Below are 26,130 nucleotides of genomic sequence, written 5' to 3' on the forward strand. Positions count from 1 at the left end.
AAGCTTTCCCTCACTCTCTGTCCTCCACCACCATCAGCCCTGTCCAATGGGAGGAGAGGACCAAGAACAAGACAGCAACTCAAAGCATCCGCTAAACTCACATCTCTGGAGACTTTGAGCAAAGAGGAAATCAGAGCCACTTAGATCCAACCCTGCCATAAAGCTGCTTCTCAAAGCCATGTGTTTTCTGACATTTAGTGACTCTCCTTAGGGTCAGAATCCTGCCAGCTGGCTTGATGCTCCAGGGAAAGCCTTTCCCAGGATTATATCAAGTGAACACCAGCGGCTGGGTGTCATCCTCTCTGGACCTATGAGGACAGGAAACAAGCCAAGCCACCAAACCCAAGAAGTGCATAGGGAGACGTGAAGAAACAGAGGCCCTGACTAAAAAGAACCTCCTAACCGAACAAAGAAACCGGCTCAAACCTGCCCACCCCTCCCCCACCTTGCTACCACCTGTCTGTTGCCACTCCTATTGACAAAGAATAAAGAGAATGGTAATGGTTCAGGAAGTCACTAAAGAATGAGGGCCAGATCACACTTCAAAGTGTTCTTGCATGCCAAAGGGCTAATTAGGACTATCAGAGGGCGCTGTTGGACAAAGTCCCCAACCTGCTTTGGCTGGCTTGGCTGCCCTGTGCCAGCTTCCTCAAAGGCAGTTGATCCACCAACCACAAATCCACTCAAGACCCTGGAGCTCTGAGGTAGATTTTATTCACGATGTACTAAATTTTCAGTTCAGAGTTGTGCACGAACAGGGCACCCGTGGATGTGAGAGGAAATCCACACCTACCACAGGCCAGTGACTGCGCCTTTCACGGTTCTGACTACACCTGATTATTTTAAGGAAGAAGGAAAGTGTGTACACATTCTCTTGCAAGTGTGTATGCTTGCATGGGTGCATGGATACATTTGCTTGTATATGTGTGTGCAACTGAATGTGTGCCTGTGAGGGTGATTGCAAGTGACATTGGGTTTGTCTTCTCTGTCAGTTAAAGAATCGAAAGGCTGGAATTGATGCACAAGAGGTGGCAGCAGAGAAATCTTGAGCAGCACAGGCAGAATCAGCTGCTGAAGGAAGGTGTTTATTGAGGATGAAGAAGCACACACATGCTGCAGATTCAGAGAAAAGGATTGCACAGCAGAGGGGGACTTGGCAAAGCAAACATCTAGAGCCTTGCAGAGGGCTAGGGATTTCAAAGCTCCCAAAGAGTCTTCCCCACTAACTTTAGAGTTGGTCAGTTTGAAGAAAGACAGGCTGATTGGTCTACAACTGTTGAGTGATAATGAACTGATCTGGCCAGTCCATCAGTGGGGGCTGGTGGGAGACAGAAGCTGGCAGGAAGATGCCACCGGCAGGAAGATGCTACAGGGAAAGCCTTCCCCAGGATTGTACCAAGTAGACACCACCAATGGTAGCTAGTGAGACACCATCTGCTGGTTATTGTCCTCTCTGGGCCAATGAGGACAGGAAACAAACCAGGCCACCAAATCCATAAAGTACTCAGGGAAAACACAGAAGGAAGAAGCTGGCCATCTTGGAGATTTAGTTTTTTACCTAGCCATAACACTTCTCCCTAGCTGTCTGCCTACAGGTGAATTTGTCTAACTCTAGTCTCTCACTTACATGCATGCATGCAGGTTCTCACATGAAAGCAAGTATGTGTGCCCTTATGTGCATGCATGTTTGGCCTGCATGTATATGAGTATATACTGACATGTGTGCATTATGTTACTTCATGTGTGCCTTGTTGACATGTATGTGCTCATATGTGTGTGCTTACATAAGTGTGTTGTATACTTGCATTTATGCATACGAGCATCATTTCAGGATCCCTGTAACCCCACCTCCATGTCAGCTCTGGTCCCTTTGTTCAAGACAGGTATGAAAACAAAAACAAAAACAAAAACAAAAACCTTGCTCTGTACTTAAAATTTATGTTGAATATTTGATTCCAGATTATTCCCCCCAATAGAAGTATAATTTCTCCAGGAGCTACTTCTTATTGGACTCCAAATATTGATGTTAATTATTTCTAAAATAGAAATACTGAGTAGCCTTTTGGCTTACTTCCAAACTAAATGTTTTAATTGTTAGCAGTTGGATACTCTGGCTGAAGGTCTGATGCCTAACAAGTCTGTTAGATTTAACTTAGCATACTCAACTCCTAGAAAAATAAACATCGGCAGCATCTTTGGGCTTTGCCAAGGATAAGCCAGCTGAAGAACATGACACATCCATCCTCAGCCCACAGAACAGAACGTCCCCGTGAAGAACGAGGCTCGTGCACCAAGCGGCTCCTGGAGAAGCAACAAGGCACGTGGCTGTCCTTCTGGTTCCCAGGGCTCTCTTTTGTCCTGGTGAAGACAGATTCAGGATCTGGGAGGAATTCAGGATTCCATCATATGGTTATGAACCACCAAAATCCCTTATTTCATTCTTAAATGTTACACATGACTAAACTAGCACAAAGCTGTGTGAATTAGGAGACATTTCTTACACCATCACTTCTTTAAGGCAGTTTAAGGAAATGGTCTTAATTTTTCCCCATATTCTAAATTAGTTTATTTTAGCTTAGTCTAGGCTTGTCTTGTCTTCTTCAGACAGATTCTCCCTAGGTAACTCAGACTGATCTTAAAGTTGTGATCCTCCTGCCTCAGACTTCCAAGGATCCCTGGGATTACAGTTATGCACCACCATACTGCACTGAGGATTTCTTATTTAAGGACCATTGGGAAGAGCCCACCTCTGCACAGTGATGCCTGTCAGTCCTTCACCTCTGTATCCCTGACTGTGCAGAGTGCTTTTGAGGATCTGGGGCCCTTCAGAGTCTTGAATGCTATCAGTCACAAAATCACACTTATGGCTTACACCCCAGCTCTCCTTGGAAGAATATCAACTCGTGGATGACTTAGTTGTGATTTCGACTCATTTGACTGTTCAAATCCAGGTGTTTGGGGTGTACTATATTTCTTTGTATTTTTGTTATTTTTAGCTCAGTGCATATGTACCTGCAGTGGTAATCAATAAATATACAAATACACAGCTCTTGAGTCAAAACCCAAGCTGGAGACAACATTGTACATTGTACTTTCCCCACAATGGGCTAAACAATGAGACCACATCTAGTGACAGATGAAATCCTCATAGCAATGCATATTTTTCAATAACATTTTGTCAAAAATATAGTAGGGAGTAGGAAGAGGTTTTTTTTTAATTTCTAAGAAAATCATTCAATTTTACAGTGAACTACAATGGAAGAGTTCCTTATTTCCGAAGTTTTCTTCCCTTGGCCTACATGGTAGTGCTTTATCTACAGAATAGTCTCCCTTACAGATCAGTAGTTTCCCTGACTCCTCCACCCATCCGTCAAAGGATCCAGGTTTCAGAGGTCAGGAAACACCTCCTACATCATTGTTCTCCAGATGTGAATAGGACTCTAAGCACCATTGAACAGAAAGCCCTGTGGAGCTAGTGCAGTAGCAAGCTTCTAATTATTGGCCACTGATTTCTCTGAGTGCTTTTCCCATGCTTCCTTAATTTCAGTAACTAGACAGAGTTTGTTAGCAGACTGCCTGGAGTATGGTCTTTATACAGTTTGATTACTGCTTTTTTTTTTTCAAGAGGTAGAAAATTTTCTGGTTATCTATTCAGATTGAATATAACTTGGGAGGTTCTAGAAGGTTTTGGTTTTAGAAGGTTAATTGGTTACCTGTTACTTCCAAGCCAAGGCAGTCAGACCCGCTACCATTGATCAGTCCACTAAGTATCTCTGCTCCCTTTTCTCTGAAGAAAAAAGCAGAGTTTCTCCAAACCCACATAGTAAGAACTTTGTTAAGAAATACGCTGTACCAAAGCTGGGGCATGGAAAAAAAAGAACCACCAATGTCAACAAACAGGGTGGCAATTTCAAAGTTTGCACAAGTTGTCCTTGCATACCCATGCATTGGGCTGTTTGTGTTTGTGAGCATGGTTAACACTGTCTGCCCCTAGTGAAATCTCTTCCACCCAATGCTTAAGTGTTTTGTTTAATAACAACCTTTACATAGCATATCTCAGTTTTGCACAGAACTTTATAGTTCTTAAAGTATTTTCTCAAACCCTTCTGTCACTGGTGCTGGCAAGATTTTAATATGCCTAAGTTTTGAGAACAGAAATCTGAGAAGCACATAAAACGCTCAAATCGGTATTTACTCAGCATCTAATCACTGTGGCCTGGTGTGGAAGCCTAGGAGGCAAAGCCAAGGCCATGTGGATGCTGCTCATTGGTATGTTTATGAACTGTGCTTGAGAGCAGCATGTTGACAAATGACCCCCAAAACCCCAGGAGACACCACAGGATCAAAGACCTCTACCTGGGAGGAAGTCCTCCTTAGAAATGGTGACACTGGGGAATTAAGGGAGATTAACCATTACCAGGAGTCAGTTTGAAACCTTAGGATGGAAACAGGAAGATGATAGGCAAATGTCATCTGAGCAAAGGAACAGTATAAGATGAACACTGAGTGAAGGGGACATGTGTGTGCTTTCTTTGCAAAGGTTGATGGTGAGACCAGAGTAAGACGCTAGGCTGGGCTGTATGGTATGTTTTGTCATGCTGATTCGTATACCCTGTTCCCGGCACAGAGAGAAGACTCGTGCCTCTCTTATGGTCATTTTGCTGTGGCTACGGTGATGGTAGAGGTGGCTGTTGATGGTGTTGTTGCTATAGATGTTGTTGTTGATATTCTTGTCGTGGGGGCTGATGTTGTGGCTATTGATGCTATTGTGGATGTAGCTGTTGGTGTTGAGGTTGTTGACAGATGACATGGTTCTTGCTGTAGATGTTGAGGTTGCTGAAGCTGTGATTGATGAGTTTGTTAATGATGTTGTTGTTGTAGGTATTGTGATCATTGATGTTTTCACACTGGAGCCTTGGGTGAGTGAGCATAGAGGAGAAAAGAAACCACCTGGAGATAGAGAGGCTGAGTGGAGTGAAATGTTGATAACAATGACTGTTGCCCATTCAAAATCAAAATCAACACATTTGGTGAACAGTGACTTGGTCATTCTGCAAACTGCCTTCTGACAAGCTAAGTGTTGATACATTGGCTCACTTTGACAGAGATACCAAAAGCCAAGGGACAAGAAAACAGAGAAAAGACATAAGCTGGCTTTGAGGAACTGTGGGATGGTTGCAGCTCCCAAATAACAGTTGCAAGCAAAAGTGTGATCCACAAGAGACATCTCACACACAGCACTGCAGATCTCCTCTGTGTTTCCACATGCCCATGACTTACAAGGCTCCGCTTTTAATAACCTGTGAAGGTAGCACTATCACTGTGGTGTTCATTCAGTGCAAACTTGGAGTGCTCATCACTTGGACGTGGATGTCATCCTCTGCAGACTCTGAGGCAAGACATCATGGAATTATTATCCTTCATGACAAAGAAGTCAGCATTCAAAACAAACTGACAGACAGCAAAAACTACACAGCAAGTTATAGACAGTCAAGGCTACATGTTGCTACATGTTGAAGGCAGGGGCCTCTAACAAGAAAAAGACAGACAGAGCTGGAGGAGAAGGGGAGTAAAGGATGGGTCTAAGTGGGATTAGTACCATGTTAAATGCTCAGAAATAGTTTTCTATGGTTGATTTTGGCTTACGTTTTTTTAAACACAGCCTCACTCTGTGTGTGTGTGTGTGTGTGTGTGTGTGTGTGTGTGTGTGTGTGTGTGTTTACTGTATAATTCCCAGTGAGTACGATTCTTCTCCAGCCTACTTTCCTTCATGTTTGTAAACAATGTTTGAGACTGACAATAATTAGCAGGCTGCCAGATCCACCCTGTGTGGAAGAGTAAACTCTATATAAGAGGAAGTCCTAGTTTTATCATTACAAACAAAGATCATGCATTCCTCCTAACTAGTTTAAATATAGAGATTTCAAAACACTTGAATTTAAATCCTTATTCTTATATCTGAAAAGAACCCTTGGAAAGGAAATTTGAGATCATCTCGTGACAATGAAACTACATATAAACAGTTTTTAAATACAGTGGCTGAAAAACAAAATGATAAAACAATGAGCTTAATTTTAAATTTAGACAAAGTACTTAGGATGTAGGCATTGCATCTCTAAAATGAGGATGTGTTCTAAGACAGATCCTTCTCTGTTCCCCTCAGCCCAATGCTGACTGCATGGATGACTTGCCCATTGATTTCGAGGGCTCTCTAGGAGGCCCACCCACCAATCAAATCACAGGAGCCAGCGACACAACTGTCAATGAGAGCTCAGTCACTCTGGACCCTGCTGTACGGACAGTGGGGGCCCTGCAGGTGGTCCAGGACCCAGACCCTGCTCCTCAGGAGGGAGAAGCCATCTTTACAACTAACAGTAAGTACTATGGTTCAAGATACCATCACCCACAAAGTTATTGCCACACAGGGATTGGAGAACAAATAAAGAATATGATTGTGTGATGGGTGATATTGTCAACTTGACAGAATTTGCAGTTACCTAAGAGACATGCCTGTAGGCAGGGCCAGTAAAGGACTATCTAGATTCGGTTAGTCTCTGGGCATACCTGTTAAACCCTGTCTAGGCTTGGGTCTTAGCCTAAATAAAAAGGAAGCAGAGAGCTGAACATTAGCATTCACTGCTCTCTGCTTCCTGGCTGTGGCTGCAATGTGAACAACTGCCTAAATTTTCTACCACCGCACTTGCCCTGAGGCAGGAGAAGGGCAGCCAGCCTTCTGACAGCAGAGGGCAGGGCATAGAAACAAGTGTCTGGCTGAAATATGGCCTCCAACCACACTGATCATGGGAGGGTCCTTGAGCTTTTTGAGTATGGCTGTGTCAACAGAAGCCAGTCTGATCTGGGTGCAGGTTCCCATTGCTGGGGGACTCACGTGTACATGGCACATCTTTATTCTAGTGATTTTTACTTTATTTCATTAAGAGACAGGATTATGTTGCCTATGCTAGCCTCAAATATCTGAGATCTCAAATATCAATCCATCAATCTCCAGGGTAGCTCAGACTGCAAGTGTGTGCTAATGTTTCAAGCCTCCCTTTAGATGGGAATTTCTAGAAGCTTCCTGGCTATTCCACTCCCCTTCTCCTACATACATGGTTACTAAGTCCCGTGCTGTTTGCTGGTGCTTGTCATAGAAATATTTAAATATCTCTATGAGCACTGGGTTTGACGCTAAAATCTAAAGTACCTAGTATTTAGTCAAATATAGTCAGAGATGAAAGCCTTGGGAATTCTAAGAAAATCAGCATACAAATTAACTGACTTGGGTTTCATGTGAGACGAGTGGGTGGATAATGTAGTTTTAAATAAAGTGTATTTCTTTCTCTTGATAGAAGCAACGCGTTCACTATGGAAAGGTAGAGAAGCAAATTGAATCAGCTTGGGCTTTTTTCCATTGAAGTCAAGCTCCTTTAAACAGATTGGTAATTCTCATACTAAGATATAAAGCCTGGTATTTTTTCTGATTAACTACATAATCTAAACTATTGGAAGATTGAAAGATGAAGGGATTTTTTTCAAAGAGACCTCAGGTGGGGTACCACAATCCCAAAATGGTCACTTTTATTAATATGTTCTATTTCCGATTTCTTTTTATTTACCTTTACTGTTTTTTGTGGTGGGGTGTGATCGTGTATCACAGTGCACATGTGGAGGTCACAGGGGACTGGGCCAGAATTAACTCTTTCCTGTTCCATGTGGGTTCTGGGGATCAAATGCAGCTTGTCAGGCATGGAGGCAAGCACTCTGCCCTTGTCACCAGCCCATTGTGCTCACAGGACTTCCACGGAAGTCACATCAGGGGAATGTGGTGTTGTGCATCATGCCGGCAGCATTAATTTTTTTTATACACAAAGAAGAGTTATAATTTCGAAAACTTGATTTTCCTGGGTGTAAGGATCTCAGATTGAAACATTGAGTAGTAGACACTTGAGATTCCTTAAGGGCTCATCTGATCCCTCTATTGCCATAGTACTGTCACATACTGATATCATGGCAGCCATGCATGTGATGTGACTTGTCTAGTACCATAGTACAAAAACGTCAGTGGGTAATGCTCACTTGAATAATGCGCGTTATTTAACCAAATACATCCAAAATACTTTTATTTTTTTTATTATAATCAATCTTCAGAATGTGGGGTGTAGTCCACACATCCTGTGTGTTTGGATTATGTCAATCACGTTAGAAGTGCTCAGTAGGCCTGTGTGAGGAAGGACTTAGCATACTATAGCATGTAGACAAAAACTCCCAGTGATGTGAAAGAAGAACCTTGAAGGTTCGTTGTTCATGTTTGTGTTTATTTGTTTGTTGTGTGGGGTTGTTGGTTTGATTGCTTGACAGGGTTTCTCTGTGTAGTCCTGGCTGTCATGGAACTCTGCTCTGTAGACCAAGCTGGCCTTGAACTCAGAGATCACCCTGCCTTTGCCCCCGAAGTGATGGGATTAAAGGCATGAGTCACCACTGCCAGGTGTTGAATTTGTTTTTATTCACAGTAAGCTTCTAATTTTTGCTATAAGAAAACTGCAGGCCATGAGAGTGAACATCTGACCCAGGCTACAATAAGTTTTCTCTGCAGTATGCAAGCAGGGTCTCGTGGTTTTTTTTCTATCATTGGGCACTTACTGTTACTATCAGACATCTGGGCAGTAACAGGCTTACAGAAAGCATAGGAAGGTCTGATAGAACATCGCCAGCAGTCCGAAAACATGGAAGCCGTGGGTAGATTTTTAAAGTCTGTAAGAAGAACAGAAATAAAAAGCGGATCATTCTCCTTGCAGTAGAACAATGGTTTGATTCACCAAAGACAACATATCAACTATTGGACTCTTTAATTTGAAAATGTGTTGCATTCTGTCACAGACCTCAATTAAGGCCAGGCGACAAATGAAAAAGCATTTATATTCAATGTGGTTAAATATCACTCAAAATGAAATAGATCTAAATACACTGTGGGATAAAAATCCATCCAAAACAAAATAGAAAATTATAGTCTGTAGCCATGTGATCCATGACCCTCAAGCTTCTTGAATAAAATAGAATCGGAGTGGGCAGGTCAAAGCAGGCCATTGTTAGATGTCTATTGAAGGCTGTGCAGCAAAGGTGTTTAATGTAGGCTTGCAGCAGGGACTTTCTGTTCACAATGAGACGAGGAAATGCCTTGTTTCAGAAACAAGCTTCGGTAAAGGGCAGGTGGGGTCAAAGGATCATGCCTATGCCAGAAGATTGACAGGCAATGTGAATGTGCTGGGAGCACTCATATCTCAGCAGAGAAATTGAATGGTGCATGCAAAACATTCTCCTAGGCCATCTCCTTCAGATTGGTTTTATTTATTTGGATTTAACAGAAATAGGAAAACAAAATGACACTATAGCTGCCTTAGGGGGAGAATTCTCTGTACAGATTTTCTAGTTTTCTAGCCCCCTCTTCAAATAAATCAGTAAGCGAGCAGCCATAACCCTGCTGCTGAACGCATGCTGATTGCTGTTTTCATCAGCTCCGTGATGCTGTCTGACACTTTGGACACAGTGCTTCATGCTTGGGGTTCAATGTAGAGGGCCATGGGTGTGGCTCCAAGTTCAATCCCTGGAACAACAAGCAAAAGCAAGCAGATGGGATGATACTGCTGTAAGGCACAAGCAAACAGTCAAATGGAGACCTTGGTATCAAACTAAACTCTCTGTCCTTACATCTGCACAAGCCAGAGAATTGCAGAAAATAAAGAGCTAGTAGCAGCTAACAAATCCATAGCAACGGGCCCCAGCCAGCACTCTTTGAAGCCTATTTCATACAGTTGTTCAAGGCAGTCTTGTGAGGTAAATATTATCTTTCTTTCATTGATTCAAATGTAGAGATCCTGAGAGGTGGATGGAATTGACCAATGTTCATACTCTTGTGACAGGTGTATCTGGAATTCAAAACAAGCTACTGGCTCCTTACATACAGTCAGATGATATATAGGGTGGAGTCAGGGAATGCACCCTGGCTGGCTCACTTCCCATGCAGTAAAGTTATTCACCTCTTGCCTCTTCAAACATCCTAGAAGTTCCACACTTAGCTCAGCTCATCAGCACTGTCATTCCTACCTCCCTTCCCCTAGGCAAACAGAGCTGATGGCCATGCTAGGTCCCACCAGCACCTAGCAGGAAAATGTACCAAAGATGCCACCAAAGATGGCATCAAAGGATCATCTTCAGCGTCCAGAAAAGGGGGAGAAAGTAAACAAAGCATTTACAAAGTCATGAAGTGCCTGGCTTGCAACTGGGGAAGGGAAGTCTCCGTTATCTGTTCTCAGTGCTCCTGATGGCCTAGTGGTTGTCATCTTGACACAGCAGTCCACACCACATTCTTTCTCCTTTGACCTCATTTTTAAGTCCTGTGGGTGGGAGTTCAGATGTCCCTCGCTACACTCTACCTGAGGGCCTGATCGTGCCAAAACCTTTGCCTCTTGCTCCCAAGCACTGGTTGCTGATGTTGGGTTTGCTTTCACTGGGGGAAAGGTGTCCAAGGAACAAAGGGAAACACAGCTAAACAATCATCCCCATGGGTTTGGAGACTCCGGAGAGGAGCTAGAGAATGACGCTGAGGGAGACAACTGCACCTTCCCAAATCCCTCGCGCTCCGGTTGGCATCGCCTCAGGAAAGTCTGAAACCTTCCTTTTAATTTTCAAAGGGTTGTTGACTCCACAGTCTGCTTCCTTCCTTCCCTTTTGAAGCACTCCAAAGGCCTGTGATAATGCTGTGCTTCAGAAGGCTGCCTAAGGACTGTGATCCACTTGCCAGCCTGCTGCAGCCCGCCGCAGCCAGCCCAGGGGGAGAAGAACAGAGATAGGCAGAAGTGTGCGATCTCAGATGCCCAGCACAGTCTGAAAAGCACTTGGCCTGACCAGAAGTGATGCCTTTCAGGCCTTGGAGAAGCAATATGTGTGAGTGGGTGTGGGGACTAACACAACTTAGCCAACTAAAGTATACGGTGAAATGGGTTTCCTTTGCTAACTTGACAATTAAGAGACTCAAAGCCAAATTAAAAGAAAACCTTTGTTTCCTTCTGTGCCCTTTCCATTCCAACTCCTGTACCGCACAATCAATCTGTGTTGATTACTCTCTAGCGTTGGTCTCTGAATCCTGTACACGCCAGAGTCAGTTGGTAACCAGTTTCTTGTGGCCTCTCGTCCTTTCAGGAGTTCCTCTGAGACAGAGTATCAATGCAGGTGCACACATGCCACAGTGTGCAGACATCAGATATGTGTGGACTCCCTTTACATTCCTTGAGGCAGGTCTCACTGTGAGCTGCTGCTTTGTGTGACAGGCTAGCTGTCCTGTGAGCTTCAGGAGTTCTGTGTCTCCAACTCCAGCTCTGTAGGAGCATCAGGATTAAGAAGGTGAGCTACCAAGTCCAGCTTTTTACATGGGCTCAACCTCAGGTCCTCACTATACACAGCAAGTGTTTGACCTACTGAAGTATCTCCCCAGCCCTTTTCTCCTGCTTCCTTGCTACCAACATCTTTTGGGGAGAAACTAAGACAGGAATAGTCTCACAAAAGGAATGCCTGGGTGTGTTAATACTCTCTGTGGGCTGTATATTTAATCGATGTCTCCTCATTTAAAAAGTAAGTCATTAGATGGAGAATAGACATACGCACTTGCCTGCCCCCCCCCATGTGTATCATATACACAAGCATGTGTGTACCATTCATACTTTCCAAACTGCACTCACAAGAGGGAAATTATTGCTGAATGAAGGAACTGCAGTATTTAAAGTGGCTGTGACACATGAGCTCTAGCTATTGTCACAGGGACCAGCCTGGATCCTCCAGAGACACATGTCTCAAACTAATTATAGAGAAAACTTCCACAGACTTTTTTTCGGAGTAAATGTGTCTCTCTGAAATGACTCCCTGTCTCTGATCCAGGGAAAAACTCAACAGATAGCTCTGTAGAGACTCTTCACACAGAAAAGTGTCTTTTTGGGTTTTTGTTGTTGGTTCCTAGTGACATTCACTTCTGGTTTTGAAGTCCCATGATTTTTTTTAAATGACCACTTGATGAACTACTTGTAATTATCATCACTGTAAATGGCCCAAGGCCTGCTCTGACCTCAAGTTGAACGTAAACACCAGAGTCAGGGTTGTAATACGGACTTTCCCAGGGAGCCTGACCTGGAACTCTGGGCATCTAGTCACTTAGAGAGTGCTGGTGTGAACATCCATCACATTATAGTTCAGATATGCAAGTCTACTTCACTGCTTTTGAAAAGTAGTCTTTCAGGCTCTGTGTGAGTATAAGATATATTCATGTGCTCAGAAGTAAAGGCACGGAAAATTAAGCAAGCCACTTGTACAAAGGGGTTGCCGGTGTGAGTGGCTATAGCCGCTTTCTCTCTGGCACTAAAACCAGAAATGTCAGAGTAGCTCCACTACAGATTAATGCACCATGGCTTGATTTTCCTCTGTGTCCATAAGATACACATTTTCTGGGGCCAAGATGAGCACTTTAATTTGTGTGCATGTTCCACTGTGGCACACAAAAGAATCAATCAGCTCAACTCAGATGAGGGACCCCACGACCAGCCCCTCTCCAGGAAACCGGCAAGCCACAGTGGAGTACTTTTATACAAAATGAAGTGTCTGCAGCTGGAGACTCCACTCCAGACAAATCTCCAAGTGTCCATGTGTCAGGTCCCTAGAGCAGCATCAGCCCTCAGCTCTCCAGCTCAGGGACAGTCTCAGCAGAGGCACAGCTGTGGTGGAGAGCAGAGAGCCTTGCAGCCAGCAAATGCCTAAATCATCAAGTGCACCCAGATGGAGGCCCCCAGTCCTCGATCCACGGGGCTTTCCACAACAACATTCCTCCTCAATTAAAAACACTTGCCAATCTCGGCAAGTCTTCTCGGGGCCAGACTCCCAGGATTCCCCAGTCATGTGTGTCTGCTGCCTCTGCCTGGGAAAATTAACAATCCACAGATTCACAAACAGTCCGAGAGAAAAGTAATTCATTTCAACCGCAGATTGCCACTTGAAGTGCTGTGCCTAGATCTTACACAAGATCCATCTAGAAGAAATCTGTCCTCCGGAGAGATTGCACTGACAGATTAATCCCTTTTGTTGCTGGGTTTTTTTTTTTCCTTTTGTCTCAGATGCTCTGAGCTTCTCACAGACAGTACCATCTCTAATTTGGTTAATTCCTCATGATGCTGCCTCATGGTTCAGCAGCTGTTACCAGAGCAAGCTAGGGACAGGGCCAAGGAGCAGAGTTGTACTTTTACAAAACTGTTACCCTGAGCAGGAAGTCAGCAGCCCTGTTGGGGCTGGCTGGAAAACATGCAGGCAGGTCCATGCCTCCTGGGTGTCCCAACAGCACCAGATATACACATTATAACACACACGCACGTACGCATGCGCGCACACACACACACACACACACACACACACACACCACATTCCTGTTTGCACTTCAATTGTCAAATCATGCCAAAGTTCTGTCAGTTGGAGAGTGAGAAAAAAGCAGGATCAGCTGAGGAGGCTTTTGGTTGAAGTGACGATCAGGTAAGGATCGGCTCTAACAGTTCAGAGTCTGGGGGTCCAGTAAGTCACAGAATTACAGAGGGAAAAGTCAACCGATGGCGAGACTCCAGGAGCTACTTATGGTAACAGATACCAAGGGAAGACTGTTAGCCCCAGGCAGGAAATTGAGCTTATTCCTCGTTTGGTCTCTGGTAATTGCTGTGATCTTAGGCAAGTCATGTACCCTCTTTTCTCCTGGGCAATTACACCAACAGATGGTCCCTGAGAACATTTGCAGGCCTGTAACTCTGTTTATAGGCAGCATCCACAGATCAGAAGGACTTTGATCCTCACTTGCCATCTCAAGAGTACATATTGAATGTATGGGTAGATGGATGGGTGGAAGGATAGGTAGATAATGAATGGATGATAGATATAGATGACTGATGGATGGGTGATATGTGGGTGGATGGAAGAATGGATAAAGTAGAATTGTTGTTTTTTGTTTGTTTTTAAGGCAGTATTTCTCTTTGTGTATCCCTAGCTGTCCTGCAACTTGCTCTATAGACCAGGATGGCCTTGAACTCGTAGAGATCTTCCTGCCTCTGCTCTCAAATGCTGAAATTAAAGGCTTGTGCCACCACTGCCTCAATATTAATTTAAGGTAACCAACAGTAGTAATTGAAGATGAGGGAGATTGTATTATGGTACATACAATGTTATTTTGCCTGCTAGTCAAAAATTAAATATATCTCCCAGGGGCACTCAAGCTGGAGCACATATCCCTATATCTAAGTCCTGTGCAATGACACTGTGACCCTGTTTCTCATGGGACAGAGGTATACAATGATAAACTAGTCCTAAGTCATAAGCAAGGAGGAGGATGACTAATGCCTTGTGAAAATGGACTGGTGATTTATTATTTATAGTCATTGACGTGGTGCACACTACACAGTAGAGATGGGAGTAAGAGCGGTGGGGAGAGGTGAAGGAGCAGAGGCAGCAGCAGGGGAGTTGCCCGGGAGAAAGGCTCCTAACTGCACATTAATTTCCACATGAACCTTAGAAATGTCATGAGACCAAATGCTCAGAACCCACTTCATGAAGCTCTTTGGTCTTGTTTTGGATTGTCAGGGTGACTCTTAATGCTTTATATTACTCCAGAAATTAATACAGGATGTAAAGATGGACCACCAAGAGAAAAATTTGCCATTGTGTTAACTTCCCGACTTTTGATGTTTTTGTTGTTGTTTGCACGTGTGTGCACATGTGTGTCCATGGGGTGTGTGTCCATGTGTGTGCATGCATGTGTTTGTGTGTGTGGTGCATGCACACATGTGTGTGGATATGGAGGATGCCAGATGTCCTACTCTATCAATCTTTGACTTGACTTCTTCCCTTGATAAAGGGTCTCTCACTGAGCCTGGAGGTAGGCTGGGAGCCACCAAGGACCAGTCATCCTCCTGTCCCCACCTCTCGAAGACCTGGGGTTACAGGCAGGAGCAGGGCCACACCCAGGTTTTTATGTGGGTGGGTGTGTGGGATTAAAACTCAGGTCCTTATGATTACATATCAAGCATTCTTACTCACTGAGCCATCTCCCCCATCCCTGAAATTTCTTGATAGACTATTCATGTTTCCCCAAGGCCTAATAGCTGTTAAGCTAGATTCTAAACCTTTTGCTTGTAGCACTGAGAACGATATCACCCCATCCTTCTCAGAATTGTGTTCGCTCTAGAGAGACCAGCAGGTGTGCTTATAGTGGCTTCTCTTTTCACTAATTGATCATGAAGAACTACGGAGACAGCAACTACAGTCCTTAAGAGCATGAGGTCATTTAAAATACTGCCTTCCTCGTAGCATCACCCACAGTGAAACCTCTCAGGTCACCAGAGTTATCATTGCTCAGCCCACCAATCAATCAGCAACCCATTAGAGTCAGTTCCTAAGTTATCCAGAAGGCCTGCTCCACGCAGAGCTCTCTCTACGTGACTTGAGTAGCCCAGATCTGAAAGGCTTGGGAGCCACATGTTGTGGATTTCCATTTTTTTAATTCAGATTTTGGAAGGCTGTTTGCATATACATAAAATGATATCTTTGGAAAAGGACCCATGTCTAACCATGAAATACCTTCATGGCTTTTATATGTTGTGTTCCCACAGAGCCTAGTCCAATGTGTTCAGTATGCCTGCTTATGGATTGTCAGATGTGGAAGTCTCCACCTAGGGCATTATGCAAGCACTGAGAAAACTGCAGATGTCTTGCATTTCATATTTGGGGCAGATTGATGTTCAGACATATTTAATAGATAGGCGTTCAACCTGTAACCTCAGGTGGTTATTTGAGCACACTGACCTAGACCGCTGATTCATGGATTCACCAGTCAGTTCAAATCTGCCAGGTTTTGTTCTTTGCTGTAATTAAAAAAGAAAAGAAAAGAAAAGAAAAGAAAAAAAAGGTTAAAAACTCCCATTGATATACATCTCCAAATTTAGAGCAAACAAGTTCACACAGACACATAGAAGAAACAAAACAACCTCTAAAAATATCTAATTCATTGGATTCCTCTGTGGTGGTCCTTACTAAAATGTATGCCTCCCTTTGGGATGAAAGAATTGCAAGAAACATTTCTAGAGAAAAGAAAATAGATCATGTTCTAATGATTTAACCAAACTCTCCTCCCCAAATCTATGCAGGGCCCACGTGTGATTTTATCAGTTGGAATACCTGCTCTCTAGTCTAGCCATGTCAAAGCTTCCCTTAGAGTATATACCAGTATTCAAAGTGAAAGTCAATCCCAATGCCCTATGTCTATATATGCCCTTGCACACACTCATGCACACGTGTACAAATGGCCATCCAGAGACTGCCCCACCTAGAGATCCATACCATATATAGTTGCCAAACTGGAAGCTATTTCAGATGTCAGGAAGTGGTGCTGACAGGAGCCTTGATATGGCTGTCTCCTGAGAGGCTCTGCCAGAGCCTGACAAATACAGAGGCGGATGCTCTTAGCCAACCATTGGACTGGTCCCAGATGGAGTAGTTGGAGAAGGGACTAAAGGAGCTGAAGGGGTTTGCAGCTCCATGTGGGGAGCAACAGTGTCAGCCAGCCAGACCACCATCACCCCACCCTGGTCAGACCCCCCCAGAGCTCCTGGGGACTGGACCACCAAACAAAGAGTACACATGGAGGGACCCTTGACTCCCGCTGCATATGTGTCAGAGGGTGGCCTTATTGGACATCAGTGGGAGGAGCCACCCTTGGGACTGAGGGGATGCAATGCCCCAGAATGCCAGAGCAAGAAGGCAGGAGTGGGTGGGTGGGAGGGGGAGAATTATCATAGACACAGGGGAAGGGAGGATGGTATAGAGGGTTTCCAGAGGGGAGACCTGGAAAGGGGGTAACATTTGAAATGTAAATAAAGAAAATATCCAAGAAAAGGGGAAAAAAACAAGAAAAAATGTGCACACCAAATGTACACATATACACACACTCACGCACGTGCATGTATGGTTTTGCTTATCCAAATTCTCTTACTGCAGCTCTGCTGGGAGCCAACATTTAAATACCACAGAGTTTGCAAATGAACCTGAATCCTGACCTTGGCAATCTGGATGTGCATTCTTTCCTCCTGGCAACAGCTGATCCCCGCAGTCATGGCACCTCTCAGGAGACGAGCCATGTCTTCTGCAGTTGCCTGTGGCTTTGCAACCATAGATTTAGGGACAGTGTCAAACAGCAGAACTACCTTCACACTCAGTGACGGTTGTCTAACAGAAGGCCATGTGTTGAATTTCCCTGCTATAGCTCATTAAATGAAGCAATGGGCAAAGTCTGCAGGGAAACAACGTGTGCACCTAGAGGCTATAACAACACTTGCAGCTCGGGCCCTCCCTGGTAACTTAACACGCACAGCAGGGAGAACGATTAGTAGATTTATAGGCTCAAATCCCATTGAAAAAAATTAATAAACACATTATTTGTTTCTGTAAATAAAGATTTATACCCCCAACCTGAGCTGTCAGCGCAAAAGAGTCACGACTGCTCTCAAGCACCTGCTGTGCAGAGAAAACAGTGGAATGTATTTTTTAGGGACTATAATGCCATAACACTGCCGCTGTTATTTAAATAAGCAGTTAATTAGAAAATTAGATTTGACAAGTCAAAATTAATGCAAAAACAGTGAATTAAAGAAAATATCATCCTTGTTATACAGTTGGCACAAAATTGACACAGTAAGGTGAATAGGCAGAAGACGTATGCATATGCATTCATGGAAATGTATGTAGACACATACCAATGCACAAAAATATGAATGCATATATACAATCTCTAGATGCACATGTTTGTGTGTGCATATTACATAATAGACATATATGCCTAAAGAAGTACTTATACAGATAAAAGTCCAACATACAAAATATATGGTTATAGATTTACACATAACCTACCTTCCTACCCACATACATGCACACATTATCCAGGACCTTAAACTTGGTGTCACTGTCATTAGACACGTCCCAGCAAGGATAACTGAAATGCCTGGTTGTAACTCATGATTACTTCTGGAAAAGAAATTGTAGCTCATCGGAGTCAGAACTCCAAAATCCAATTTGCATATCATCTTGTTGCATCCTCCCACCTGGAGACTCGCTACCATCCGCAAGAAGCACATGCTTCCTCGCAGCAAAAGCAGTCTCTAGTTTTAGGGATCGACCAAGCCTCATCACAGAACTGTTTCCCCTGACCAGGCCTCAGGAAATGGGGTGAAATCGAAAGGACACTAAGAAAGTGCAGTGTGGCTTTTGCTGGACAGCAGGGAAATGTACTGAAGTCACCTGTCCCTGATGTATCCCTCTACCAAGAAGCTCTTGGTCACAAGGCTTACTCAAGGCCCAGCCCAGCTACCTACTGCCTGCACAACTTTGGGCAAACAGCTCGTCCTTTCTTTTTTGCTTATCTGAGGGGAAAAAAGGGGAAGTAATAAGTATATTTTCTACATGTCATGAAAATATGGGAGGGCACTTGGTTCATGGTAAGCATTTTGTTGTTGTTGTTGTTGTTCTTGTTGTATAAAGAGAAGTAGAGAGATTCACAGTCTTGAGTAAATACCACATGCTCGGGATATTGCAGAGAACGTTACATATTTCTTTAATCTTTAGCTCTCCTCCTCTTTCTTTCCTGGGGTCTGATCCCAGGGCCTTACCCATGCTGGGCAAGCACCCTCCTGTTGAGCTGTATCTCTGGCCCTGTGCTCAATATTTTGTGCCTGAAGAAATATACTTCAGGTGCACCAGACACAATGGTCCATGCCCCTAACTGTAGAGTTGTGGGCCCCAGTCTGTTCTGCCATTGGGCACAGCCACTTGGGGAGGTGGAATGCAGGAAATTTGACTGCACACTGCCACCAGGGCGGGTGCTGGGCTGTAGGGAAGCACTGAAACACTGCTCTGTGGGGTGAGAAAACACAGTCTGAGATGTGGGAAAGCCGGAGCTGGTTAGGCCTGAGTCAAGGCTTGGGCCATGGGGTTCTCAGATTCTTGGACATCTAGGAGCCACTGGGGTCAGTGGGCTGGGGACAGTGTCTGACTTGGGGCTTGGGGTCAGGGGTGGGTAGGAAGTGAAACTCCAGCTTGTCCCAGCAGAGATGATTGTCCTTAGCTTGCAGGGTTGGTGGCAGTTGTGGCTGGGAGTGCAGAGGGTCTTCTTAGGGAGATTAGGCTGTAGCTCTGTAGGCAAAGGCCTTCTTCATGGCTCTCCATGGAGGACATTGGTGAAAAGAGACAGTCCACCGTTTTAAACAGTTTATTGTCATGGTGGAAAATGGATGTGTACCCTCTTTTCTCAGGGTAGGCCTGAGATTAAATACCTTTTACAGGGAGGAGAAAAACAGTGAGGCTTCATAGCCCCTTCTGAGAACCCAACTCTTAAGTGACCTAATATATCTTAAAGGTTTTCCAATCAACCCCCAAAATCACTAACCTGGGGAGCAAACTATGAACCTTTGGAGACAACATCTAAACCATTGCACTTTCTAATGATGGGATTTTTTTTTAAGTGAGGGGTTGGAATCTGATGTTACTTGCCCCAGAATTCCTGGCCAAAGAACAAAGGACAACCTCTTAACCCACATCTCCTAACATCTTCTTTATCGTCACTACTCTCATGCTACCTTCACAAAGAAGCCTTAGACTAGAGCAGTCTCTTCAGCCACTGAGCACTGCATTTGTCTAGATTCAGCTTTGAGAACATACAAAAGAAACATATTAATGTAACTTTGTATATCTGTTTTCTAGACCTTTTCATTGAATCCTTAAAACAGACACTCCAGATGCCCAAAGAACAATTGTGGGAAACGCAGGTAGCTTTCCATCTTGTTGTCCCTCATGGGTGATGCTGATGGAGGTTACTTTTGGCAGACAACATTGCTCTGGGAAGTAGGAAGCTATCGATTCGTTTCTTGTGGTCATTGTTCCTCGGCTGGGGAGAACTTATGGGCCTGACCTGCAGCTCACGGGTTACAGCCACTTGCTTTGGGAGTGTAATTACTAATTTTTGAATTATGCTAGAAAAAGGCAGTGCTTTGAACAGAGAAAATCCATTAAACACCTTAGATACTAAGATGAATTGTTAAACCAACAGAGCAAAGGGTGATTGAAAGAATTTAAATTGGCTCCCCAATGGGGTGGAGAGATGGCGCAGAGGTTTAGAGTACAAGCTGCTCTTGCAGAGGTCCCAGGTTTGAGTCCCAGCACCCACATGATGGTTACAACCATCTGAAACTCCAGGCCCATTAGGTCTGATGCTCTCTCTGGTCTCAGGCACCAGGCATACATGCAAGGCACAGATATATTATAACATGCAGGCAAAACACCCAAACACTTAAAATAATAAAATAAGTCTAAAAACATATTTTTTATAAAAATTGGTATTCTTAGTAAGAAAACTGGAGCTTTGGAGAAATAAATTTAACAACTTAACTACTAAAAGAAAAGGGCAACAAGGCTATACTTTCCAGTTTCTTTGGATTCACGACAGCGAAAATTAAGAACATTAACCTAGTTGATAACATGGTCTTACAAGTCTACCAAAGATAGGAGAGAGAAAATACATGCTGGCAGAAAGATAACAGCCAGTCTAAGACCAGCCTTGGCTGCATAGTGAGCTCTAGGCCAGCCTTGGCTGCATAGTGAGCTCTAGGCCAGCCTTGGCTACATAGTGAGCTCTAGGCAACCCTGGGTTACATAGTGAACATAGTTACATAGTTACATAGTTACATAGCCAGCTGGGGCTGCATACTGAGATCCAGTTTCTCTCTAAATGTTATATACAGTCTGAGACTTTGATACTTACAATGGAATCTTAATGGTAGGACCTTTTCTATGTAGTTTTCTCTCTTGAATAGATATGATTAAGAACATGCACCTGTGACCTATGGCTCCTATAACGTATACAGTGAATCTTCTCTAGAGTCAAATGCAGTTTCTTTTTCTAAGGTATATGACTGGAACTTTCCCTCTAAGTACCTATATAATTTTCGCTGTCGTGAATCCAAAGAAACTGGAAAGTATAGCCTTGTTGCCCTTTTCTTTTAGTAGTTAAGTTGTTAAATTTATTTCTCCAAAGCTCCAGTTTTCTTACTAAGAATACCAATTCTTATAAAAAATATGTTTTTAGACTTACAGATAGCAGGGTGACATCTGTGAGCAATAAAATACTTCTGTTGGTGACACTGGGAATGCTTATGTGTGCTGAGTTGGATCTGCTGAGCTCACATACCTATGCTTAGGATCTGCTATGCCATACATACACACTCAGCTTAGGATCGGATGTTATTACACACCCATGCTTAGAATATACTTATCTTGTTCCAGAGTCCACTGACTGTCTAAATATGTATCCTCTACTTAAAGAAACATATCTAAATCATCCTGCACTCCACAGCTGTCAAATAGAAGTCACACTTACCTCTGATGCTAGACTCCCAATCAAGTACTGAGGCAAAAGCACCAGGAGTCCCATCAGCCCTGTGCTGCTCTGGCCCTCTGACCTACAACTGAGACATTTTCTCTTAGAGGCACTGGAAAAAAGCCAAAGGTAGCCCGATCCTTTACTCCACTGGCTTAGAAAGTCTGATTATACTGTGAAATACTCAAAGGCCCAAGCTTCCATTTGCCAGATCAGCAGCTTCCTCTGGGGTACAGGGGTCTGGTCCACAAGCATCCCCTGAACGGAAGATGTTTCCTCAACATCGTGGAACCTCACGCAGCTGGGCACCAGTTACACACTTCATGAGCTCCAGGAGGGTGTGGCTTGTCGAACCTTCTGTACTGAACTTGCTGTCATTGGCAAAGCATCCTTCCATTGCAAGAAACACTGGAAAGAGTCTCAGGCAGACATTCCTTTGTGGCACAGTAAAATAAACTAGGTGCAAGCAGAAAAAAAAAAAAAAAAAACCTGAAGATAGCAGGGTGACATTTGTGAGCAATAAAATACTTCTATTGGTGACACTGGGAATGCTTATGTGTGCTGAGTTGTCTAAAACCTAAGTTCAGAGTATGTATTGATTATATGCAACCAGGAAACATGGGAGCAAGAATAAAGGTGGGGGTGGGCTCTTTCCAAAATAAACACTTAAGGGTTGCTGTTGTTGTTGTTGTTGCCCTATGTATTTTGAAGTTAAAAGAAGAAAAAGAAACAGAAAGGCACTCACTGCCACCAGTCATCCCACTAAAGCGTAGCAGCGTACCTTCAAAATTAAAGTTTAGAATCCATGCACATCTCAAAACAACTTTCTGTTCCTGGAAGCTCATAAAACTTCGCAAGAGTCTGGAGGGAAAAGCAATAATGAGACACTCTTAAGATACCTAAGGCGCCTCCGTGGAAGCTAATCTGGAAGTTGGTGCTGTTAATTTGTAAAGAGCCATCTTGCCAAGAGATGGGTGCTTTGGTCTAATATTTACAAGCAGGGATGAGATTGGCACTCCTGTGAAGGAACACAGATTCTGACAGATGTAGCCCAGATGTGTACTGAGGAGAAATCACTCTGCCAAGCATGGTTACTTAAAAATCCATCTCATTCTCCAGATCTGCTACAGGCTCTGTGTGCACAAGGGGTTTGGAGAGGCCTCGTTAGTTTAAAAGGGAGAAAGATAGACGATAGCTCTTTGGCTGGGGCAGGGAATACTAAGGCCATAACCCCTGTGATAAATTCCAGGGACTCCAGAAGGCTTGTCCAGAGGGTTGGTCTTGTGAACACGCGTTGAGATCCACTGGGAGAGAATGTTTCCATAGTGAGTCTTCCTTCCAGAATATTGGGAAACTACTTGTTTGTACTTCCCACATATAGTCTTCCCTTCCTGTGTCAGTGAGACCTTGTCAGCTTCTCACCTTTTCCGTCTTAAGCAGTGGCCCAGCGCTGCCAGTTACAAGGTCCTGCTTTAGGGAGGCCCTGAGCAAGAATCTGAGGTCATTAGAGACACAAAAAAGTACCTGGTAAGGCAGCAGAGGTAGAAAGAGCAGGAAGACATTTTCTGTTCCCCATAAATCTGTACAGGTAAACCTCCAAGGCTTCCAGCATGGCTGGATCGCGTTATCTAGCCTATGCTTGCCATTGTGCCTTGTGTTGTATGCACCACGCGGCCCTGTAACTAACTTCAATAAAGCTGAAAGATTCCACAAAATTTAATTAATTAATTAAAGACCAAGCCCCCTTCCAGTGTTGGCTTTAGCAAGTCTACATAATTGGTCCAGATATTCTTACTCAGTTATCCCATCATACAAGTGTTAATCGTTGGATTTCTTTTGTTCGTATAACATTGGGGATGGAGGCTAGCCTATGATGAATGGTCCCCTGCTCTCCGAGTGGTTGGGATGCTCACATTGAAAATGAAGCAGTACTGTTAATCTGATGTATAGAATCTGGGGATTACAAGGGCTCTTCAGGGAAGGGAGTCATGGTGGGCAGAACCACTCGTTGACTTTGAAGTGTAGGACACCATTCATTATAGACCCCTTTTCAGTGGAAAGGAATTAGGGCCAAGAAAACAAGCCTTGCAGGGTCCCCAGCACATTCAGTAGAGACAGAATTAGCATAGTACCAATTGCAAAGGAACAGAAGACATGAATTAGTCATAACCATTCTTTTGTGTGTGTGCATGCATGTGTTCATGCATGCATGGGAGTTGGAGAAAACAGAAGACAACCTTGGGTAGTTTTCTTCAGGAACTATCCCCCTTAGTTTTTGAGACAGAGTCTTTCACTGGCCCACTGCTTACTAAGCAGGCAGGGCTCACCTACCTGCCTCTGTCTCCTAGTACTGGACTTATAAGCACACACCACCACAAATGGCTTTTTTTTTTTAACATTCTTGAGGTTTTTTTGGGTTTTTTGTTTGTTTGTTTGTTTATTTGTTTTTTGGTTTTTTGAGACAGGGTTTCTCTGTGTAGCCCTGGCTGTCCTGGAACTCACTCTGTAGACCAGGCTGGCCTCGAACTCAGAAATCCGCCTGCCTCTGCCTCCCAAGCGCTGGGATTAAAGGTGTGCGCCACCACGTCCGGCCACAAATGGCTTTTGTAAGTACATTCTGAGGATCAAACTCAAGCCCTGTCTGTGCTTCCAAGGCAAGCTTTTTTTTTTTTAACGAGTTGAGCCTTCATCCCATTCCCTCATGTGAGTTTTGTAAGGCAAAATCAAACTCACCATAACTGGTTCTTGTGTCCTCATGTTCTGTGTTCATGGCTTAAGCCACACATGAAAGTATTTAAGGGGAAAAGATCTATCTGCACTCCACAGGCAGAGGCATTTTCTCTTGTCGATATTCCCTCAACAATTCAGGATAACCATGTATATGTCATCTACAGTGTCTCGTTATAATCCAGAAATTATTTTAACTATGCAAGGGAATGTGCACATGCTTTTTAAAGTATCCCGAGGTTTTATATAACAGTACTCTAGGACACCCATGTCCTTGGGGAGTCCTAAAACCAATCCCCTGTGCAGAGCTGAACTGTAGTGAAGAAATAAGCTTTAACTCTTTGTTGCTGCTTTTAAGCTAATGCATGTGGGAAGAGCAAGCAGCCCAGAGCCTGGTGAAGCGCTGGCCCCCTCCTTCCTGCTGCATCTTCTGAGGACAAGGCACCCTGAGTTGCTTGCTTTGTTTTGTTTTGGCTCTCCAGGAAATAGAGATCAGATGAGCCAAGGAAATGAAGATCTGATTAGTAAAGCAAATGAAGAGGTTTGACAGATGGATCCAACAAAGATTCGGTACTTTATTATTAGTCATTTGCATCTGTGTGTTACCATGCTAAATACCAAGGAACATGGGGTAGGAGGCAGTGGGTCAGCAAAGATCCAGCTCAGAGAAATTTGTTCTGGCTACTGTTATCCTCTTCCTCGTTATCATCATCATCATGTGCCGGTACTTTGCCTCCCAACTCCCTCACAGTGAGTAATTCTGAAGACCCCTAGGTATTTATATTTTTATTAATATTAGTATTGTTATAGTCTTTTTACATCTTAACTTCATTTTCCCCTTCTCCCTCACCTCCCAGCTCCTCGGCCCCCTGCACCTCCCCTCTGCCCCCACTATCCATTCCTCCTCCATTTCTCTTCAGAAAATGGCAGGCCTCCCATGAATATTAACCAAACATGGCATATCAAGTTGCACTAGGAATTGGCACCTCTCTTCGTGTTAAGGCTGGATGAAGCAACCCAGTAGGGGCCACACAGCCTTCAACCTACAATTTGTCCTGCGTACAAGATGTGCTGGGGTAAAGGTGGCACAGAAATTGTGGGAGTGGCCAACCAGTGATTGGTCCAGCCAAGAGAGGGAGCTCACCCCTGGATAGCCCAGAGAATGAGGATAGAACCAAATGGGACTGGCAAACAAAACAAAACAAAACAAAACAAAACAAAACAAAACAAAACTGGCTTCGTGAAGTCCCTTTGGTGTCCGAGTACCACATCTCTTTATCCATGCATCTGTTGATAGGTGACTGTGCTGGTTCTGTTTCTTACCTGCTGTGACTAGAGCTTTAAAGAGCACAGACCCCGACTGCCTCTGTTTGAGTGTATGTGGCTATACACACAGGGCTTAGATGCATAATGCGGTGGTTTAGATCGACTTCCAGAGTGACTGCAACACTTTACTTGCAATTTTACAAGAGATGTAAAGGGCTCCTCTCTCTCTCTCTCTCTCTCTCTCTCTCTCTCTCTCTCTCTCTCTCTCTCTCTCTCTCTCTGGCATTTTACATTTGCTTTCTTGATGGTGGCCGTTTCGAATAGGGTGAGATAAAATCTTAAATCACTTTTAATTTGCCACCAACTCTGCCATTTTGTACAGGTGCTGTAAGCTGCCTGCCCTCCTTCCCTTTCTGTAGGACGCCATTGCACAGGCTACAGTGATAGCTAGTAACAAATGAGCAGTTATTGTAATTAGTCCCAAGGGACCCCAGATATAGAATGGTACTTTACATCCTTCATTCGTTTTATTAATTTGGCATTTATTTTCTAGAAAATAAAGCTGCTTTACCACTTCTGAGAAGAGGTTCTAAAAGCAAAAGAAGGAAGGAAACTAGCCCCTCTAAAGAACCTGAAACCCCAGCAGA

The 26,130-nt window shown here is 43.9% G+C and overlaps 1 protein-coding gene across 2 annotated transcripts in view; it reads left to right on the forward strand.

Moving 5' to 3' along the window:
* Positions 1-26,130, forward strand: part of Rnf150 (ring finger protein 150) — a 208,859-nt gene that overhangs the window by 160,651 nt on the left and 22,078 nt on the right. For both annotated transcript variants that reach the window (XM_029480588.1, XM_021170854.2), the window contains one exon: positions 6,164-6,374. In XM_029480588.1, the coding sequence (XP_029336448.1) occupies positions 6,164-6,374 (211 nt within the window). The remainder of the gene's footprint in view (positions 1-6,163; positions 6,375-26,130) is intronic.

The sequence above is a fragment of the Mus caroli genome, chromosome 8, assembly GCF_900094665.2.
Source record: "Mus caroli chromosome 8, CAROLI_EIJ_v1.1, whole genome shotgun sequence".
Taxonomy (NCBI): Eukaryota; Metazoa; Chordata; class Mammalia; order Rodentia; family Muridae; genus Mus; species Mus caroli.